General features: G+C 42.3%; 1 protein-coding gene across 1 annotated transcript; it reads left to right on the top strand.

The window, feature by feature from the left end:
* The first annotated feature begins 16,434 nt into the window (after nt 1-16,434).
* On the top strand, nt 16,435-18,492 carry LOC116057087 (synaptonemal complex protein 1-like). The gene has a single exon (XM_031309488.1). The coding sequence runs from the start codon at nt 16,435-16,437 to the stop codon at nt 18,490-18,492; it is 2,058 nt and encodes a 685-aa protein (XP_031165348.1).
* Nucleotides 18,493-19,740: the final 1,248 nt, after the last annotated feature.

Below are 19,740 nucleotides of genomic sequence, written 5' to 3'. Positions count from 1 at the left end.
CCTGAAGAACAGGGGATGCTTACAGAATCCATCAACAAGCATTGTGGAGGTGTGTAAAGCCTCTGAAAGGTGCTTTCAAAGACTTCTGAAGACCAGTGGAGGAAAGCTTCCTCAAGGAAAAGGAGTGACAGCTGCCATTATAATTCAGGTTCTGAGTGATTCTGCTGACAAGAATCTTTTTTCAGAGTTGCACAACCACATTTAAGACCAGTGTTGAGGACAATCATGTTCACACCTTGGTTAAGATGGCAACCTCCATGTACTGCAAGATACGCCTTCATCATTTGGCAAGGTGAGAAACTGAGAAAGTAACAGGGGCTCTTGTGAGAAGGAGGATGGACAACATTTGACACTGTGCATGATTTTTTGTGCATGATTTTTTTCTGATGTACAGTTGTGGTAGAAAACCTCTCAATCAGGATGTGTAATATCTATGGCTGTATTTCAATTTGAATTGGCCCTTTATTCTGCATATGTGAGTCTACAAGAGAGGAGGATTACATCAACCTGTCCCGGGACCTGGTGCCTGGAGGAACAGTGCACCAGTGTCTGCAGAAGTACTTCAAAAGTAAGTGGCACATCAGCTCATTTACTCAGAGTTCAGTGTGATTTCAACCCATGGATGATTTAAGAGAACTGGATACAGTGTTCGGCGCAAAGCCCTGTTTATTCCAATGAGAGTTGCTTTGTAGCGCATGATGCAGTCATGGAGCTAAAAAAATACCTGGATCTCTCACGTTGACTGGCCCATGACATCACAATGTACATACGCACTAACGACAGTTTGTTAGAGTTTCGTAGCAACGCAGCGCGTTAATGAGCTCGTTTCTTGTGGATATTGTAGGATTTTGATCTAAAATGTGACCGATTTGACCGGTCTGGCCCTAAAAAGGCCAGACTTAATCTGACTCCAATTCTTTGGTCACTATTTGTGTTCGTTTACTGGTAGATCAGAGAAATAAAACTCAGGAATCAAATCAAGACCAGGATTCGTCCAGTTAAAATTAATAACAAGTTTAGTGAAAGATATTGCCGAATACAAGTACATGTACATGGATCTGATACACAAAGGCAGAGTCTATCTCCTAACGAACTGACAGAGTTTCCCCTGGCATCAGGTGCTGCTAAGTTAAGATACTGTCTATTTATCCATTTCTGTCCCATCCCTGGTGGTGCCCTCATCAGTTTGGATCCAGTCCAGATCTTCTGGCTCCAGCCGGCTCCTGACTAATTTGTAACACTGTATAAAAACATGACCTTGACTTCCAATTCTCAGCTCAGAAGAAGCAAGCCGCTATTGTTGGATTTTGAACACCTGTGTTTTAATCTCCAGCAAACTTTAAGGAGTTTCCATGAGAGCCAGGTCATTTCCATACAGTGTCACAAATCCCGCGCTTGCAAAGTGCTGACCATTGTTTGCCTCGTTCCCTCCCCTGATCAGAGAGGATCTTTCTCACCCTTCCTTTATAATATCTAATCACTGTAAAACTAGATGGCCTCTCATAACCCAGGGAAACAGAGGCACTGAGGTCAGCCCCATGAACTCTAAAACCTTTTAACACTTTCACAAAATATATTCTAACAATATAGAAAAAAGTATACGTAGAGAACTCACCATTCATCGTCTAAAATATGTTAAACATTGTGTTTTCGTTTCTCATCATTTAATGCTTATCTAAATAAACGATGGATGTATTAAGAGAACCAAGGAGATTTAATCATTATGTCTGGCAACTAGGTCCAGCTAATGTTAGCTACTAGCTGATAGCCGGCAGTTTGGGAACAGAAACGTTTATACGTTAAATCCACGTTACAGGCTTCACAGCGCTCAGATGTATTATAAGTTAATATACATGATAAATTACAGCCATTATTACAGCTCCAGGAACTCAGGAGAACCATCATATGAGCCTGCAGTGCAGGGCGGCGTGGGGGAAGTCCTGTGGCTCTGCTCGCATTCATGATGTGTGTTCATCATGCCTAGTTAAATAATTCTACATTCAAATAATTCTGCATTCGGCTATTAGTGCATTTAAAACATTTTAAAACATGATGGTTTGAACAAAGACCATTTAAATGTTCGGACTGGTAAGTTGATGTACCCCCAAATTATCCGCTGAAATATAGACGTTTCTTGCGTCATGTAAAGTCTATGGGAAAAGTCTTTCTGGGCCAGCGGGTTGCCAGATGTTGCAGATCCACCGTTGGCTGCTCATTGTTGCATCAAAGCATGGCGCTGTTCCTGGGGGCTTGTTTCAATCCACCAACACTCATCCTCACGCTCCACCGAATGTGAATTTGTGTGAATATGTTTGTCAACGTGATTTTGATATCATCCATGAAAAGATTCAAACTAAAACCTGCTTCTTACTCCTGTTTCCTGCTAGGAGAACCAGCTGGAGTATCGGTGCGAGTGTGGGGCTGAAAACTCGTCACAGCGGGGGTCATTCTTGACGCTGCCAAAATGAGTGATGTCATCCAGCGAATTCAGTCAGGTGTCAGGCTAAACTGTCACCTCCATCTTCCTCTGTCAATCTGTGATCTGACCCTCTTTCCTGTCAACAGTGCACTGATCATCCAGCTGAAGAGATTCAATTACACCCAATGCTTACAGCTGGATGAACAGCCCCATCATTCTGTCAAGGCAGCAGTTGCTGAATGCTGAGTCCAGCGCCGGTGAACAGGTAAATATGATATTCAGTAATAAAAGGGCAACTTTTATGGTCTTAACGCTGGGTTTTCACAGGCAGCTGAAATAATGGGAGAGCGGTGCGATTCAATTCATTCCCTATGAGAACAGCTGTATGAGCAAATTCTGCTGATGACGGCGAAAGTGCCCGGATGTTCACCGCTCTCCCAAAGTTGACTCGGAGTCAACTTTGGCAGAGCGGTAGCCAATGAGAGGGCAGACTCGCAAACATGCCTCCAATATATTCGGCCTATGCGTGCACATAAAAAGATTGTGGTTTTACTATAGCCTACTTTATGATATGCCTCTGTATGACTACAGGGATGATAACAGCTAGCCAAAATGTTGTCCAGGCAGTTGGTATACCTGGTGAGTAGTAGCATTGTAGCAATGACAACTAGCTTGTTGCTAGTAATATAACGTTATGCAAACTAAACGGCAAAGTGTGGGACTGGAGAAGAAAACTTACGTTAAGCCAGATATAACTGATAGAAAACATATATCAACACCAATTACTCATTGTCTGCAAAATGTGTACACCGTCATCATCATGTTGTGGTGACACAACTCCGCTTGGTTGCAGTTGAAAAACGCTGCCTGTGGAAACCCAGTGTAACAGCTTTATTTTCTGTACAGTAAAGATGACTTATTATAATTAGATATATTTTCTTTCTGCATATAAAGTGATCTTAGAACAAAGATTTTAAATAAAACATAGAAATCAGCCTGTCAAATATACAGTTCCTGTAGTCAAATGAAATGTGTCTGCATGTGTAACCTATTGTTGGTAACTGTTCTTTTCTAAACACAGTCTTGCTATTCTCTGATGAGCGTCGTCAGCCATTTGGCTTCCTCAGCTTACGCTGACAAGTGTGTTGTGGCACTTAACAGCCACACGTGTTGAAAATGAGTCAAATTTCAACATTAAAGAATCAATGACCTCTTCAGATATACTTTTAACATATGCGTCCTCTCCTCTCAGGCCATTACATCTGTGATGGAGCCCTCAGGGACCAGAAACCACAGGACATGACAACTGGCTGACCTACAATGACAAGGACGTCAGTGAGACAACCGGCACGTCCGTCTGTCACCAGCGGCAGCAAACAGCTTACCTGCTGTTCTATGTCAAACATGTAAGAGAACACCTCTATCTACAGACATAAAACTAACCAAATATTTAAAACGCTGATAGACACACATACATGTTCTATCCCATACAGGAGGAAAGAAGATGTTTGTGTAAATGAGCAATATAGCATTAATAAAAAAATATGCTGGGACTCTTGTCACAGCAGTGTGGATAAAGTATTTCACAATGCCATCGCTGTACAATTACTGTGTTAATAGTGATACGTCACCTGTAAAACGCAGGACACTGAGCCACTCTGACAGGCCGAACACATCTGGTACCTATACAGGTTCTGTTTGAGGTTTCTTCCTGTTAAAAGGAAATTTTCCTCGCCGCCATCGCACGGTTGCTAATGGGGGAATTGTTGGGTCCCTGTAAATTGTGTGCAGTGCGCGAGTGTGGCCTAGACCAGACATAGTTAACGGGGGGGCCGTGACCCATAGGGGGTCTTCAGAGTTCCTGCTACGTTATCACCAAATTATTGTTTGCTTATTTTGAATCTTAAAATAGCCACTATGGTAACGTAAGATAAACTAATAAATTCACTTGAAATAAATTGATTGGCAAAGTTTTCCTCTAAAAACTTCTTAAGGGTTTTATTAAGTCATTTTTTTGTTTAATTATAATAATATAATGTAATTTATTTTATAAAAAAATCATAATAAAAAAAAGTAAATTGTGTCACAATAGGGTGAGCTGCACATTCAAAGTGAACAGAATATCACAATTTCTCTGTTAATGCAAACAATTTATCTTTGGGCAAACCCCCCTTGATGCCCATTATGCTTTGACAGAAAGTCATTTTTCCTGTCACTCTCTGCTTAGAGGAGCTAATGATGCACACCTATTATCACTATCTATAAAAAGCAGATGATCTGATATGATACCACAGTAAGGACGAGCCCTTTAACAGATGATAATCTTGTGAAACAAATAAAATACAAATTATTATTTAAGTAATCAACGTATCAGTAAGAAAATGATGGTAACAGGTGACAATGTTCATCGGGGTGTTTTGAAGGCTAACGTTAGCCAACGAAAACTGGCACCGTCTAACCAGCAATTTCCACTGGAAGCGTGAACGGCTGTGTAACGGCTGCGGAACATCGACGGAGTCATTAGGTTTCCATTAAAGTCAATGTGTGTATTTCCACTGACTGCGGAACGTCTGCGTCCCTAATCCGTCCCAGCTCCGGCGGTCCGCAGCCCTCCGGAGCAGATACGCAGAGCTTCTATTTTTTCACGGCGGATCATATTTCCCTGCACTACACGTTGAAAACACAGCACAGAGTTGTTTCCCCTCTACTCCTCTGGATGGAAACTGCCTGAATGGTTTTGTGGTTCTATTCTACGTGAATTCGCAAGATATTGTGGGGCCTCGTGACTACTGCTGTCAGTCATGGCCGCAGCCGTGCCGCAATAAATCCGGACCTAGTGGGTATTGACGGACGGCAGAGCACGCAGCCGTTCCGCAGCAGAGCCGGTCCACAGACGTTCCGCATCCAGTGGAAATCCACAGTAATTACTGACGTTTTGTGACTGTTGGCACCCCGTTTTCAAAATCAATTGTTAATCAGATTTCATGCTGACTTTACAGAAACGAACCACTGTCTTACTAAAATGTCCCAAAATTAATTTTACATAGTGTCATTTGGTAATAAGGTGGGTAAAAATAAACTTTAAAATCACAATGGAAGTTTGGTAACGTAGACTCACTGGCCCTCATTTATGAAACGTGTGTACGACCAAAAGCAGGCGTAGGACGGGCGTACGCCGATTCCTACGCAAAGCAAGGCATTTATCAATTTGATCATGAGCGTAGGCTGTGATAAAATCTCACGTCTGGTCTGAACTCGTGTACGCAAGTTTTTGAGTCAGTGTGGACTTGCGGTGCAGCATATAATCAGGGGTGGAGGACACGCGCTCTCCCTCACAGCTGTTGCCTGGCTCTGACTCATGAAAAAAAACACGAGAAAAATAAACGACACTGCATAAACTCCGCTACTGTGTGTTTATTTAAATATAGGTACACCATGTAGGCCTAAGAGATTGCAATATAAGCCTGTATATTACTATTAGGACTATAGCATAAATGTCAAGGATGTACATTAAATAAACTTCAGCTGGAGTCAGATTTTCTACAGCAACACGGTTGACTGCATCAGTGATCTCTTTCCATTCTGCATTCTTTCTACAGTGATTAATAACAGTTTTCAGGCTGCCAAATAGTACACACGTTAGTGCAAATGAACCTGAGATATCAGGGTTTCAATCTTCACCTCTGATAAGTGCTGCTTCTCAGCCGGATTACGTCTCGCTATGTCGTAAATTGTAGGGGCGAGGTCTCAAAACCGAGAATATATTGGGGCGTGATATTTAAATTACAATTGTTTCCAGCCGCTGCATTTATCAGTGTACGACCATCCTTACGCTCTGATTGGTGTGACACGAACGTTTCATGAATCACACGTGAAGCCTGTCATAAGATGATTTCTGCGCTCATATCTGCGCTGGTTTCTACGTTAGGTTGATAAATGAGGGTCACTGTATTCTGGACATAACGGTATTCCGGACACTTGACCTTTACCCACAAATTCTACAAATAAATACTTCCAGGTTATGGGCACTATATATATATATATATATATATATATATCCATCTCATCCTTGTCTCCTCCTCTTTCGACTACGACCAACCTCCAGTTTCAAGAGCGAGTCATTTAAGAGAAATCAACGTGAGTTTCCAATGTGCGCCAATGAGGGGGGTAAGAAAAAGGCGGGAGGAGGGTTTTCCGCTAAGATGACATGCAGAGGGGAGAGGCTTACGATCTCACATTACCAGTGGTGTGTCTCAAATCACGCACTTCTGTACTTATACTAGCTATTTGAGTACACTCAAAAGGTGTGTCTCAAATCGCGCACTTCTGTACTTATACTAGCTTTTTGAGTACACTCAAAATGTCACTCGTCGAAGTGTGGTCAATGCAGTGCACTACAAGTACCCGGATGGTGCACTCATAACGTTCAAAAAGTTGAGTGTGGATCGATGTTCACAAAAAAATGTGTTAAATTTAAAATCCGACACCATTGTTAGCTTTATTAGACCTTGGGGTAGATGTTACATAAGTGGCGTGATGAAATTCAAACTGTAAATACTCTAATTATGCCGAAGATGAGGCTATCTAGTCACACTATCGTCCTCACTGTAGAAGATTTAGCGTTAGATGTGTGATCTTGTAAATATAAATTACATATTAGCAGTAATGTTACATGTAATGTTTTAACGTATTAACAGTGCTGTTTCTGTCCTGATCTGACTTATATAATCGTTAGAGACAGACGAGGACACAAGGTCCCTCATTCAGTGGAGGACGGTGAACGCCTCCAGCTTTACGGGCAAGCGGAATGCTGCCCTGAATGGATATGAGTAAGTAAATGTGTATAATATCTTCCTATTGTTATATATTGTACTGTGGACCTATATTTTACATTGCTAGCCTCATACAAATTGTATTTTCATTAGGGCGTACGTTGAAAGTCGAGGGCTGAAGGACAGGGTTACCCCCCTATTTTAAAAAAAAAAAATGGGAGAACCTTAAACAAAAATACAAGGTTGGTTAACTGTCAGAATAATTGTGAGTTAATCAGCCCTAAGGATGTAAGCATTTAATTTTAGTTTGTTTTGATCTAAATTTGAATGTTTTCTGTTGTCCGTAGGATCTGAAGTGCCCCAGAACTGGGGTCAGCACTGAGGGGGGTGAGGCAACCGCTGCGTCCTGGAAGTGGTATGCTTTGATGGATGAGGCAATTGGGGGCAGGCCGTCTGTAACGCCGCCTGTCCTCATTGCCTCATCATTCCAGGACGTGGCGGTTGTTGAACCCCCCTCGGTGGTGACCCCAGAAAGGGACACAGCCAGGGCTTCCACGGCATCCACTCCAAAACGGAGGCGAGTGGATGTCGCGGAGGCCCTGAAAGAATTGCAAGAAACGGAGCAGTTGTATGAGCAGGAGATGAAGAAGATGGAGAAGGCAAGAGAGAGAGAGGAAGCAAGAGATGAAAAAGAGGAGAGGCGGCACCGTGAGGCAGTGGAGAGAGAGGAACGGCATTTTGCAGAGATGAGGGAGAGGGATGAGAGAAGAGACAGGGAGGTAGCCATGAGGGAGGAGCGCTTCCTGTCTTTGTTGGAAAAACTTGTAAATAAATAAATAATAACTATATGATCTGTCTATTATTACTGTACTCTGAAAGTGTGATGGTTACCCTCTGTAATATTGTCATATATATATATATATATATATATATATATATATATATAAATAAATAAATAAGGGTGTGTGATGAACAGTGGCAATAATAGTCACTAAAGATAATGGAACAGTGACTAGAAATAGTAGATGTAGTAGTTAATGGCATAGCAGGGCACTGCAGGGCGTTACAGGACGTAGCAGAGCATGGCAGGGTGTAGCAGGACACTGGAAGGCACTGCAGGGTGTAACAGGGCAACAGCAGAACAACAATACATTTCTAATATTTAAATTGCATAGTCATGGTCCGGTACAACATACATGATTGCCATCCTGTGCCTGTCCTGTGCTCCACAGATAGCGCCTTGAGGGGCTGGTTGTGGATGGTCCCCTGCTTCTCCCTCCACATCATCTTCAGGCTCCAACAGGTCCCCATTGCTCAGGCAGATGTTGTGCAAGACTGTGCAGCAGGCAATGACCTCCAGGACATAGAGGACATCCACCTCCAGCGCCTTCAAAAATATGGACCTCCATCTGGTCTTCAGGATGCCCTCTCCACAACACACCTCGCTCTAGAGAGGTGACCGTTGAAGCGGACCTGGAGTTGATTATGGAGAAGCTGCCTGTAGGGAGTCATGAGGGCGATGGGTTGCCTGAGGCAGGGGTAGCCACCATCCCCAATGATGCAGAAACCAGGTGGAGGGTACCTTTGCTGGTAGTACAGGGGGCTGTGTTTTAAAACCCTTGCATCATGAGCCGACCCGGGGATGCCAATGAACACGTCAATAAACTTGGCTGTGTGGTCACACACAGCCTGAAATTGAACAGAATAAAAAATCTTCCTGTTCAGGTAACAGGCTGCGTCCTTTATGGGGGGCGTCACACGGACGTGGCATCCATCAATCCTGCCAACAACTCTGTTGAAAGCTGCTGACCCGGCCAAAACGTGCAAAACCTGCACCAACATGAGGCAAGTCCTCCTGTGATGGAAGTCGAACGACCTCGGGGAGAAGAGAGAGGACTTTCCTGCTGGTCTTGTGGACAGCACGGTGCACAGTGGCCCGGGGCATACCAAAGGCTCTGGCTACAACGCGGTAAGAGGTACCACTGGCTATCAAAATACAGTGCCAGCAACGGCACCGTGTTGTTGAGCTGGCAGTACTTCCTGGGGTTGGGAGCCTGTGGAACAATTAACACAGGACCATCTTTTAAAATAAAATTGTATTCAATGTGTTTAATGTTATGTGTTATCTTTAGCGTTGCACTTTGCTTGACTATAGCAAGCATACATGAAATGAAAAATTAATAGAATCTATTTAAATGTCTATTGGGTTGCCTATGCTTTCACTCCTGTATTGTCACTGTAATTAGTTAGCTAGCTAATAGATGAATCATTAAAATTAAACACTTATAAACATAATGACTATGTTAACATTAGCTATATGTCAGTTGGACACAATTTTATTCCTCCACTTTTGCTAAAATAACTCATAATGGTCATTTTTGGGTATTTTTTTTTTTTATTAATTAAGAGAAAAAGTGTTACGCGGAGGCAGGGAAAAGTGGGCCCAAACGCAGAGATGAGACAGGCAGGCCGGCAGGAGAAGGTTGCACACGATGATTTATTTGCAGGAAGCAAATACGAACAAATACAAAAAGGGATCCAAAAAAGCCAAAAAATGCAAAACAGACTGCACGAGGGGTACAAACTGAGGCAGGCAAAAAACTAAGTCCAGAATCAAGGTCAAAGGTCAAAGGTCAGAGCTCTCTCTCTGTCTCTCTCTTACTCACTCACTCACTCACACACACACACACACACACACACACACACACACACACCTGGTGTGAAAAAAAAAAAAAAAAAGAACCAAAAATTTCAAGACAACCTGACCCACGTCCGGGTTAAATCCCGCCCACTTCCGGGTTAGGCCCCGCCCAGTCTGAGTACAGATACAGATAATTCATATGGTTAACAGATACAGATACAGATAATGCTGTACTCGCTCATCCCTAGTAAGTACGTAGTGTACGAAGTGCACTTCCCTTAGTGCACTAAGGGAAGTGCGCGATTTGAGACACACTCCAGTTTTAAAACATGACCACCGAACAGAAAACATTCTTAAACAGTCTTAAGATCACATAGAATATTTTTAGTCAGTTTTTGTAAATACTTTTGACTTTTTTGAAGGGATACCCACAATTACAGATGCCCTTTGTCTGACGTAAATGAGTGGCAAAAAAAAAACACACACACACACACACACACACACACACAGTGCATGAAATTGGCACCCGCCCACCCGCCAAATGCGGGTAACTTTTGTGATTGGCGGGTGAAACTATCAATCTACCTGCCACATTGGCGGGTAGCCAATGAGAATTGAGTGATTCAGACTCGTAACTATCGGTAAGCAGGGTACACGGTTGCTTACAGGCCTGGTCCAATCAGGGGCCCGCATCACTGGAAGACATTGATTGACAGCCGGGGCCCCCTATCGCATTTTCATTACTCACACAATCCCAGCAGTCCCATGTGCAGCCACTGACCAAGCGGGAGTGAGAACGGGTCAAATTCATTTCCTAGTTTCTGATATGAAGACGAGACGTGTGTGTGACTCGAACATCTCACATTTACCAACAAAACATACAGCGAAAGACCGTGCAAAACATTTCAGACCGTCCTGCCAACCTGTATACATTTTAACATCAATGTACGCTGTGACGATTTTTCACTCTAAAGTCAGCGCTGCTGTTTCAAATTGTCGGCTCTCTGCAGCGGGCGGGGCTGCTCCGTTTCCCCCGCGACTGACACACAATCACACACAAACACACACACAGACACACACACAAACACACGCACGCACAGACACACACACACACACACACACACACACACAAACGCACACGGTGGATGCAGGAAAAAACGCAGATGAGACTACAGGATGACCTAAATTGAGGACAGCTACGTTATTGTAAGTGCAATGATAAGTTAAAGTCCAATAAGTACTTTATTAAACCGTATGAATGTGTGTCCCAGGCCAGGATAGGAAATTAACTAACAATGTAAAGATCAACAAGCCACTGACAGATATGTTCATATTTGATTCATCCAATAAATTATTATTTTGTGTCTTAAATCCACCAGCCTTTTTCATATTTTACCAACATTTGCAGCATCCTGAGCCTTTTTGGTAAGGTTCCTAGAAAATCTCAGCCCAGAGTAATTAATTAATAGTAATAAGTATTATTCTCCCCAAAACAAGTTTCCTTTTTATTTATTTTTTTATTTTTAAGAACTATACAAAAAACATTCATGTGTTATGGTGCGCATTCACCAGTGTTTTGACATATATACCAGTCCATAAGACATATAATTCTTGAGCGACAGATGCCAAAAAATCCACAACAATCTCTATCCCCACAGAGCAGACACAGCCGCTCTGCTGCTGCGCTGGCTGCACGCTTCTCTGTTCACTTCTCTGGTCGCCAAATGATTTGACTCCGTTCATAAACCATATCCTTGTAAGCCCGTCTCTAAGAGCCGGTGGAAGAGCAGGATTGGTATGGAATGGAGTGTTTCCCGTGTAGGGTCATTAAGCATTTGTGGCGGGATTGTATAATGGAAAACAATTTGGAGGTGTGGTTTATAAAAGGATTACTTGTTTTCAGAGCATAATATGAGCGTATAAAGAGAATACCAGCCAATGATACCTCAGCTGCATGGAACTGCTCAATCTGCTTCCAAGCAGGGGGGTTATCCAATTCCGTCTGCCAAATCCAAATTGCTCTTAGCTGGGCCGTCCAGTAGAATAGTTCAAAGTTCGGGAGCTTTAGACCACCTTGCTGGGGAGTGTTGTATAGAGTTTTCATTTTAATTCTAGGTACTTTTCCCCTCCATAGATATCATGCTTTCTAATTTTTTAAAGAACTTTACTAGGGATCGGTATAGGAAGAGTTTGGAACAGATAGAGGAACCTAGGTAGCAGATTCATCTTTATGCAGTTAACACGCTGGCAGGGAGGAGTTCAAATGTGTTAAAAACAGGATTACGTCATCTGCATATAGCGAGATGGTGTGGTCCACATCCTCCACCCTGACCCCTGAGATGGACGGGTGGGATCTTATTGCAATAGCTAAGGGCTCAATTGCTAACGCAATGAGCAATGGTGAGAGTGGGCATCCCTGACTGGTGCCACGTGAGAGGGGGAAAGGGGTGGAGATGTCCGAGTTAGTTTGGACCATGGCTGTGGGGTGGAGGTACAATAGTTCAATCATGTGTATCAGGTTTGGGCCCAAATTCATTTTACGCAGAACTCCACACAAGGTGCCACTCAAGGCGATCAAAAGCCTTCTCCGCGTCCAGTGAGATGGCCAATACTGGATCATCGATGGATTTTGCGCAGTGCGCTATGTTGAGGAATCTCAACATACGGTTTGAACGGAGAACGGTTTTGAATAAATCCGGTCTGGTTCAGATGGGGACCACTGTACCAAGCCGGATAGCTATGATTTTAGTGAGCACCTTATATTCGCTTGACAAAAGGGAGATGGGTCTGTATGAGCCGCAAAAATTGGGGTCCTTCCCTAGTTTTAAGAAGAACTATAATTAGAACCTGTTCTAAAGTTTGCGTTAATCTGTTGGTCTTGATTGCATGGTTGAACATATCTATAAGAGGATCCAATAACGTATTAGCAAATTTTTTCAAAAAGTCCATTGAGAACCCAGGGTCAGCTTTTGATAAAAGCCAATAGATGTGATATGAACTTGTAATGGCGCACTGGAGAGATGGATGGAGATGTACATTTCTTACTTGCAAGACAGGCTCTGATTTGGTAATCTCCTTTACAGTCATAAAAGCAATAGTCCAGCTGCAGTATGAACACAGCAATAACACATTATCTTTGCTTGGAGGCGGATGAGATTATTATTTCCTGAATCTAGCACAAAGCGAGAATCGTTAAGATATGTTTTATTAATGAGCGTGTAAAAGTTAAATCCACACAAAGTCCCTGGGTGCACAAAAAAAATGGAAATTGAATTTGTGTTTACAGTGAACTTATATTACAATTGTGATGCCACACTAACTGAAAAAATTTACTATCAGTGTGTGAACACTGCAGTAAATGCTTTATCCACATGAATTATTAAAAGGCAGATCCAGGTGATGCAGTTAGCTGGTTACACTGCAACACAGAAGCAGCCTTAGTAACCAAACATCCATCATCTGTTTTCCAGGACAGTAGCAGTGCAGAACTGTAGGTTCTGGTGATTTTACAGCACCTCTGCATTGTGCTGAAACAGCAAACAATGACAGGGAGGTTTTATCAAAGTCTTTTTTTCAAAAGTGTGACTAACAACTGGGATGTTAAGGGGAAGATAGTGAAGCAACAGCGGAAGAGGCTGAAGAACCTCAATCATTAATGACCTTTGCGCAAAGCAGTGACAACACTTCTATTACATATTCTTTACATTTAAACCCTGTCCACATTGCATGTATTATTGAATATGTTTTAGTGTATAATTTATATTACGATGCCTCTTACTCAAATGCAAGGCATGTGAGATATGATAGAAATAGTCCAACTTTGGGATATGTCTTAAATTTCCCCAGGCCTAATCAAAAATGCACCTAGCGTAACTGTGTGCATGTTCGGAAGCCGTTTGCAGCTCTTGGCCATATACGGACACCTCGGGTCTGACGCCGTTTCTAGTCTTTTTTTGCGGTGCTTTTCCTAAGCGTTCACCCCCGTGCAAAGTGCTAATACAGAATTAAATACCAGAGGGACATGCGAGACTGCAACATCATCTGCCTCACTGAGACATGGCTAACACCCTCGATACCAGACCATACAGTTCAACCAGCGCATCACCTCTGAGTTCATCGTGTGGACAGAACGAGAGAGTCTGGAAAGTCGAGGGGAGGTGGACTATGTTTCATGGTGAACAACTACTGGTGTGACAACAGGAATGTCCATCATCCAAGGGCGCTGGAGGGTGGGTGGTAATGGTGGAGTGGTACGGTGTAAAATTATTTTATTTATTTATTAAGATATTTATTTATTTTTCAGCAGATGAGGTGCCTGTCAGAAAAAGTATATAAAATTGTTTTAAATATTCAAATTGATTTCATTCCTTCGATCTGAAGTGACAGCATCATCACATCACGTCAGACAGGAGTCAGTTGAAGAACGCTGCTCAGTGTGGAAAGGTGAGGTCAAAGAGCAGAGGGCGAGGGTGATAAGCTACTTGGCTAGCAGCCGTGGGTGCGAATGCGATCTATTGTTATTTTACTAACATGTTTATCAGGAAGAACATCAACGGAAAATGTGGATTTATTTGTATTATCAAATAGCCTATACAAACTTTATTGGCAAGGATTGTTGGATAGACATTATTATGTATCGATCAAAACGTGGTCGGCACCAGAGACAGAGATGGCTACTAACGTTACGTTACTAGGTAAGACACAGGTTTGTTTTTTGATAACGTGTAATAGCAAATACCAAGCAAGGTTGAAATATGTTCTATTTGGGGCTGTGTCTCCCAGGGCCATTGGGGTCAAGAATTTCTTGTTTCTGTTCGCGTCCGGCCCTTAGCTTTCTAATAATAGACGGGTCCAGCTGACAGGCGTTACACCGAAATCTGTGACCCATCAGAAACTGATACTGCATACGGGGCTGCTGCACAAATTGTCTGCCCGTGCGTGGTCAACAACAGGGGCGAAGAAGAGCGTATCTACAGATGCGGCATAATGTAGGCTAAACATGAATGCATTACGGTGTAACACCGGCTCGGTTCTGGGTAGCCTACTATATTGAGTCATTTAGGGTGCGGAAATCATGTCTTTATATCTGAAATGGCTTTAAAGGGAGTAATGTTATTGCAATGGATGAAAAGGAGGATATGTGTAAGCGTGTGCATTGGGTGCACATTTAGGCTACAGCACCCCCCAGCGAAAGTATGTTCCCGCGCGCATGCCATTATGTCACACATTCCTGCTCACCCAACCTGGAGCTCCTGACAATCAAATGTCGCCCGTTTTACCTTCCTCGGGAGTTTACCTCAGTTATCATCAGTGCCGTTAATATCCCACCACAAGCAAACACTGACACTGCTTTGTCTGAACTACATGAGGCTCTAATTAACAACCAGGCTGAACATCGGGATGCAGCCATCATCGTAGCCAGGGGATTTTAACAGTGCTAACCTGAAGAGAGTCAGACTTGACCTTCAGCAGCACATCACATGCCCCACCAGAGGAGAGAGAAACCTGGATCACTGTTATTCACCCTTCAAGGACGGCTACAAAACAAAGTCTCTCCCTCCGTTCGGCAAATCTAACCATTCTGCAATTTTCCTCATGCCAAAACATAAACACCGGCTAAAGCAGGACGCAAAGGGAGGTGAAATTTTGGACTGACCAATCATGGTTTTTATTGTTATTGTTTTTATTGAGACGGAACAGGTACACAATGAATTTCACCGCACAGTGTACTGTGTATGATTGTGTATGTGACAAATAAAATTTGAATTGACTTGAATATCTCAACAACTACTGGATGGATTACCATAACATATGGTACAGGCATTCATGGTCCTCCGATCATTCTTAGGGGGCTTTCACACCTGCCTCATTTAGTTTGGTTGAATCCCACTGGAGTTGGTTTCAACCGGTTTCAAACTGAGAGAGGTAAAGTTCCCAAACTGTGTTAGTTAAATGTGCACACACATAAAAGTTCCAAGATTTGAGTTATTTAGCTGTATTTGTGAAAAACGACATGATTTCCCAGTTTTTTTCCCCACCTGGACCACTAGACCGGTTGACTAATTAAAAAACACGACTTATTTGTGAAAAGTTACTTTTTGCTACAAAAGAAAAATATTTTCCGTGTAAATATGCTTGGATCGTTATTCCTACACTGTGTGGGACTAACATTGATTTAAAAAACAAAGTCATATTTTTATTTGAAATTTATTTGAAAGTTCCATCTCTTACTGACAGGCATAGCAACAGTAACTATGGGGGCGGAGCTTAGCAAACAGTCAAAGTGTGACATCACTTCCTGTTGGAACACTCTTTATTTAAGATCTTCCCTTTATCTAAGATTCCATGTGACATCATTTTCTGATGAAACATTTGTGCTTTGATCTAAGATTCCATGTAACATCATTTCTTCCACAGACACAGAGCAGAGGAGTATTTCTCATTCAATTTCAGATTTGTTAACGAATTGTTTGTCCCATCATTCGTCCTATCACTTCAAGAATCAGTTCAAAGTTATCACCAGAACTCACGGCACACACTCACTGTTTAGTAGCTACATCTGTCTGCAACAACAATAGTTTTCACTTACAAAACTAAAGATAATGGATATCTTAGAAACACACATTGGGAAAATCAAGGCAGAATTTCAGAAGCTCGATAGCGACAAACTGTTTTATAAAAACAGCAGTGAGCAACTCTTGAAGAATAGCTCTCAATTACACATCACCAATGACAAAGATTCGTTGGTTTGGAGGAGCCATCAAGTTCTAAAACTAGAGATTGAAACCCTAAAGAGAACCATTGAGGAAGAACAAAACAAGAATGCTCTCCTCCAGGATGAACTTAAGAAGAATGCTCTCCTCCAGGTAGAAAAACAGGATCTCAAAGAGAACTTGCAGTTGAAAAACATAATGGAGGAAGACATCAAAAACAACAATGCAAAACTCGTTATTGAAAGCAGTCAAGCTCTCCGAGAAGAGATCGAAAAAATGACGAAAATAATTAATGAAAGTAAGGATGAAAGTAACAGGAATGCTGTCCTGGCAGAAAAAGAGGTCGTGAAAGAGCATGTCCAGGTGATAAATGGTCCCATGAAAGCTCTCCGAGAAGAGAATGAACGCTTAAAGAAAATAATTGAGGATGAGCGTAAGAACAACGCTGTCATCCAGGCACAGACAGAGGGTGTAAAAGGGCACTCCCAGGTGAAAAACGATGTCATGGAAAGCAGTCAATCCCTCCGAGATGAGAATGAAAGCTTGAAGAAAACAATTGAGGATGAACGAAACAAGAATGCTCTCCTCCGGTTAGAAAACGACGACATGAATGTAAACTATGGTAATCTTCAGCGAGCACTGGGTTACCTCAGGTTTGAATACAGCTATCTCCAGGAAAAAAACAAAGACCAGCCAGAAAACAAGGACGCTCTCCTGGTAGGAAGCGAGGTCATGGACCACATCAACCTTGAGGTGGAACTCGGCCACCTTCTGTGTGATAATAAGCAGCTTACAGTAGAAAACGAGGATCTCAAGGTACAACTCTATGATATGGAGTTAAACTGCAAGAACTCGGTGCATGAATGCCATCTCCTCCGGTCCCAAAACGGGTATCTCCAGGCAACAATCGAGAAACTCCAGGAAGACATACTCCAGAGCACCAACAAGGCCCAACAGTCAAAAATCAAGAAACTTGGGGCAACAAATAAAGACATCCAGGAAGACAGGGACATGCTCCAAGGAGACAACAATACCCTACAGGCAAACATTAAGGAACTGGAGGCAACAATCAAAGACATCCAGGAAGACAGGGACATGCTCCAAAGAGACAACAACACCCTACAGGCAAACATTAAGCAACTGGAGGCAACAAAGACATCTATGAAGAAAAGGCCATACTCCAAAAAAATCAACAATGACCTAGAGGCCAAAATCATGGAAGCAAACATGGAACCCCAAGAAAATGATGGACTCCTGATGAATGACAACCTACTCCAGGGAAACGTAAAAGCAAAAATCAAAGCCTTCGAACAGAAGGGTAGAGAAAGGGTAAAAGACCTTCCCAGGCAGGCAGAGGTCTGTTATGGAGAAATCAAACAGAAAAAGACTTTAGCTTGGAAGACATGTAAGAGTATCTTAAAGCATGGATTTAAAAAGAACTCCAAAAGCAAAGACACTTCCCAAAGTAATGGCAATGACTTGAAGCAGTGGGAGTCCGTTGATGAGCTAAATGTTAAAATCATCACCCATAGCTCCAAAAAGATCTCCAAAAACAACGGCGATCCCCAAAGTAATGACATTGAACATGAACAGTCAGGTGATGAGATAAATGGTAAAATGATCACCCATAGATCCAAAAAGATCTCCAAAAACAAAGGCAATCCCCAAAGTAATGACATCGAACATGAACACGAACACTCAGGTGATGAGTTAAATGGTATAATTAGCACCCATGGATCCAAAACGAACTCCGAAAGCAAAGGCGAGACTCACAGTGATGGCATCAACATGAAGCAGGGGAAGTCAGGTGATAAGTTGTCGACTACCTGTGACAATGAACATCAACCAGATTGTTCTGGTTCGGGTTTGAAGGCCAAATGCAAACATCTTTCTGGCGTGCTGCCAGAAAAAAACAGACTTCGACACAACACCGGCACATCATTTTAACACATTACGTGCAGGGCATGAAGTTAACTTTTTTGACCACCAGCCACTGTGGCAGGTGGATTTTTACCAGCCACTTTTTTTTTTGCGTCATAAAGGTGAAAAACAGGAATTGCTGTGTCTCTATGATCCTATCCTGTCCTATTGATGGTAGCCTACTCGTGAACATTGCGCCGTCATCACGTGCTGTAGTAGGGGGCCCGCCTTGATAATCCTGCATAGGGGCCCGGTGTTGGCTCGTTATGCCACTGCATATAAGAGATGAGATGACTGACAAAATCAGGAGTGGCCTACGCGCACCACAACAACAAAACACTGGTGAATGCGCACCATAACACATGAATGTTTTTTGTATAGTTCTTAAAAATAAAAAAATAAATAAAAAGGAAACTTGTTTTGGGGAGAATAATACTTATTACTATTAATTCATTACTCTGGGCTGAGATTTTCTAGGAACCTTACCAAAAAGGCTCAGGATGCTGCAAATGTTGGTAAAATATGAAAAAGGCTGGTGGATTTAAGACACAAAATAATAATTTATTGGATGAATCAAATATGAACATATCTGTCATTGTCAGTGGCTTGTTGATCTTTACATTGTTAGTTAATTTCCTATCCTGGCCTGGGACACACATTCATACGGTTTAATAAAGTACTTATTGGACTTTAACTTATCATTGCACTTACAATAACGTAGCTGTCCTCAATTTAGGTCATCCTGTAGTCTCATCTGCGTTTTTTCCTGCATCCACCGTGTGCGTTTGTGTGTGTGTGTGTGTGTGTGTGTTGGTACATGTGTATTAGCAGGACAATTGGTCAGAATACACACCACACTAGAAGGACATTTTGTATTAACAGGACAGGAGCAGTGTCCTGCTAATTTTGAAAAAATTCTAAAGATGTAGAAGTGTTTCTATTGGTCCATTGACCCTAAAAATTAAAAAAAAAACAGATGACCATTTAATACACATACATCTGATTTTGTGTATAATCTGTGTATCACCACAGCGCCCCCTATGGCCAGTTGTGTAATAGCAGGACCTCATGAATATTCACACAGTGTGTATTATTCTGAGCCTCTGATTGGTTGTCTGCAGGAAGGTCCTGATAATTCTTACACTGTCCTTCTAATTCACATGTGGCTATTTACACGGGATGAGTCGGCAATGTGATTACTCTCTATGCTAAAAAACTGGAGATTTTATAAAGGTTAGTTGGGTGCCTAATCCCAACCTTTTGTCTGACCTTAAC

The sequence above is a fragment of the Sander lucioperca genome, chromosome 5 (genome assembly GCF_008315115.2).
Source record: "Sander lucioperca isolate FBNREF2018 chromosome 5, SLUC_FBN_1.2, whole genome shotgun sequence".
NCBI classification, from domain to species: domain Eukaryota; kingdom Metazoa; phylum Chordata; class Actinopteri; order Perciformes; family Percidae; genus Sander; species Sander lucioperca.
Note: the sequence above shows the minus strand (reverse complement) of the source record. Positions and strands in the feature narration are given on the sequence as shown.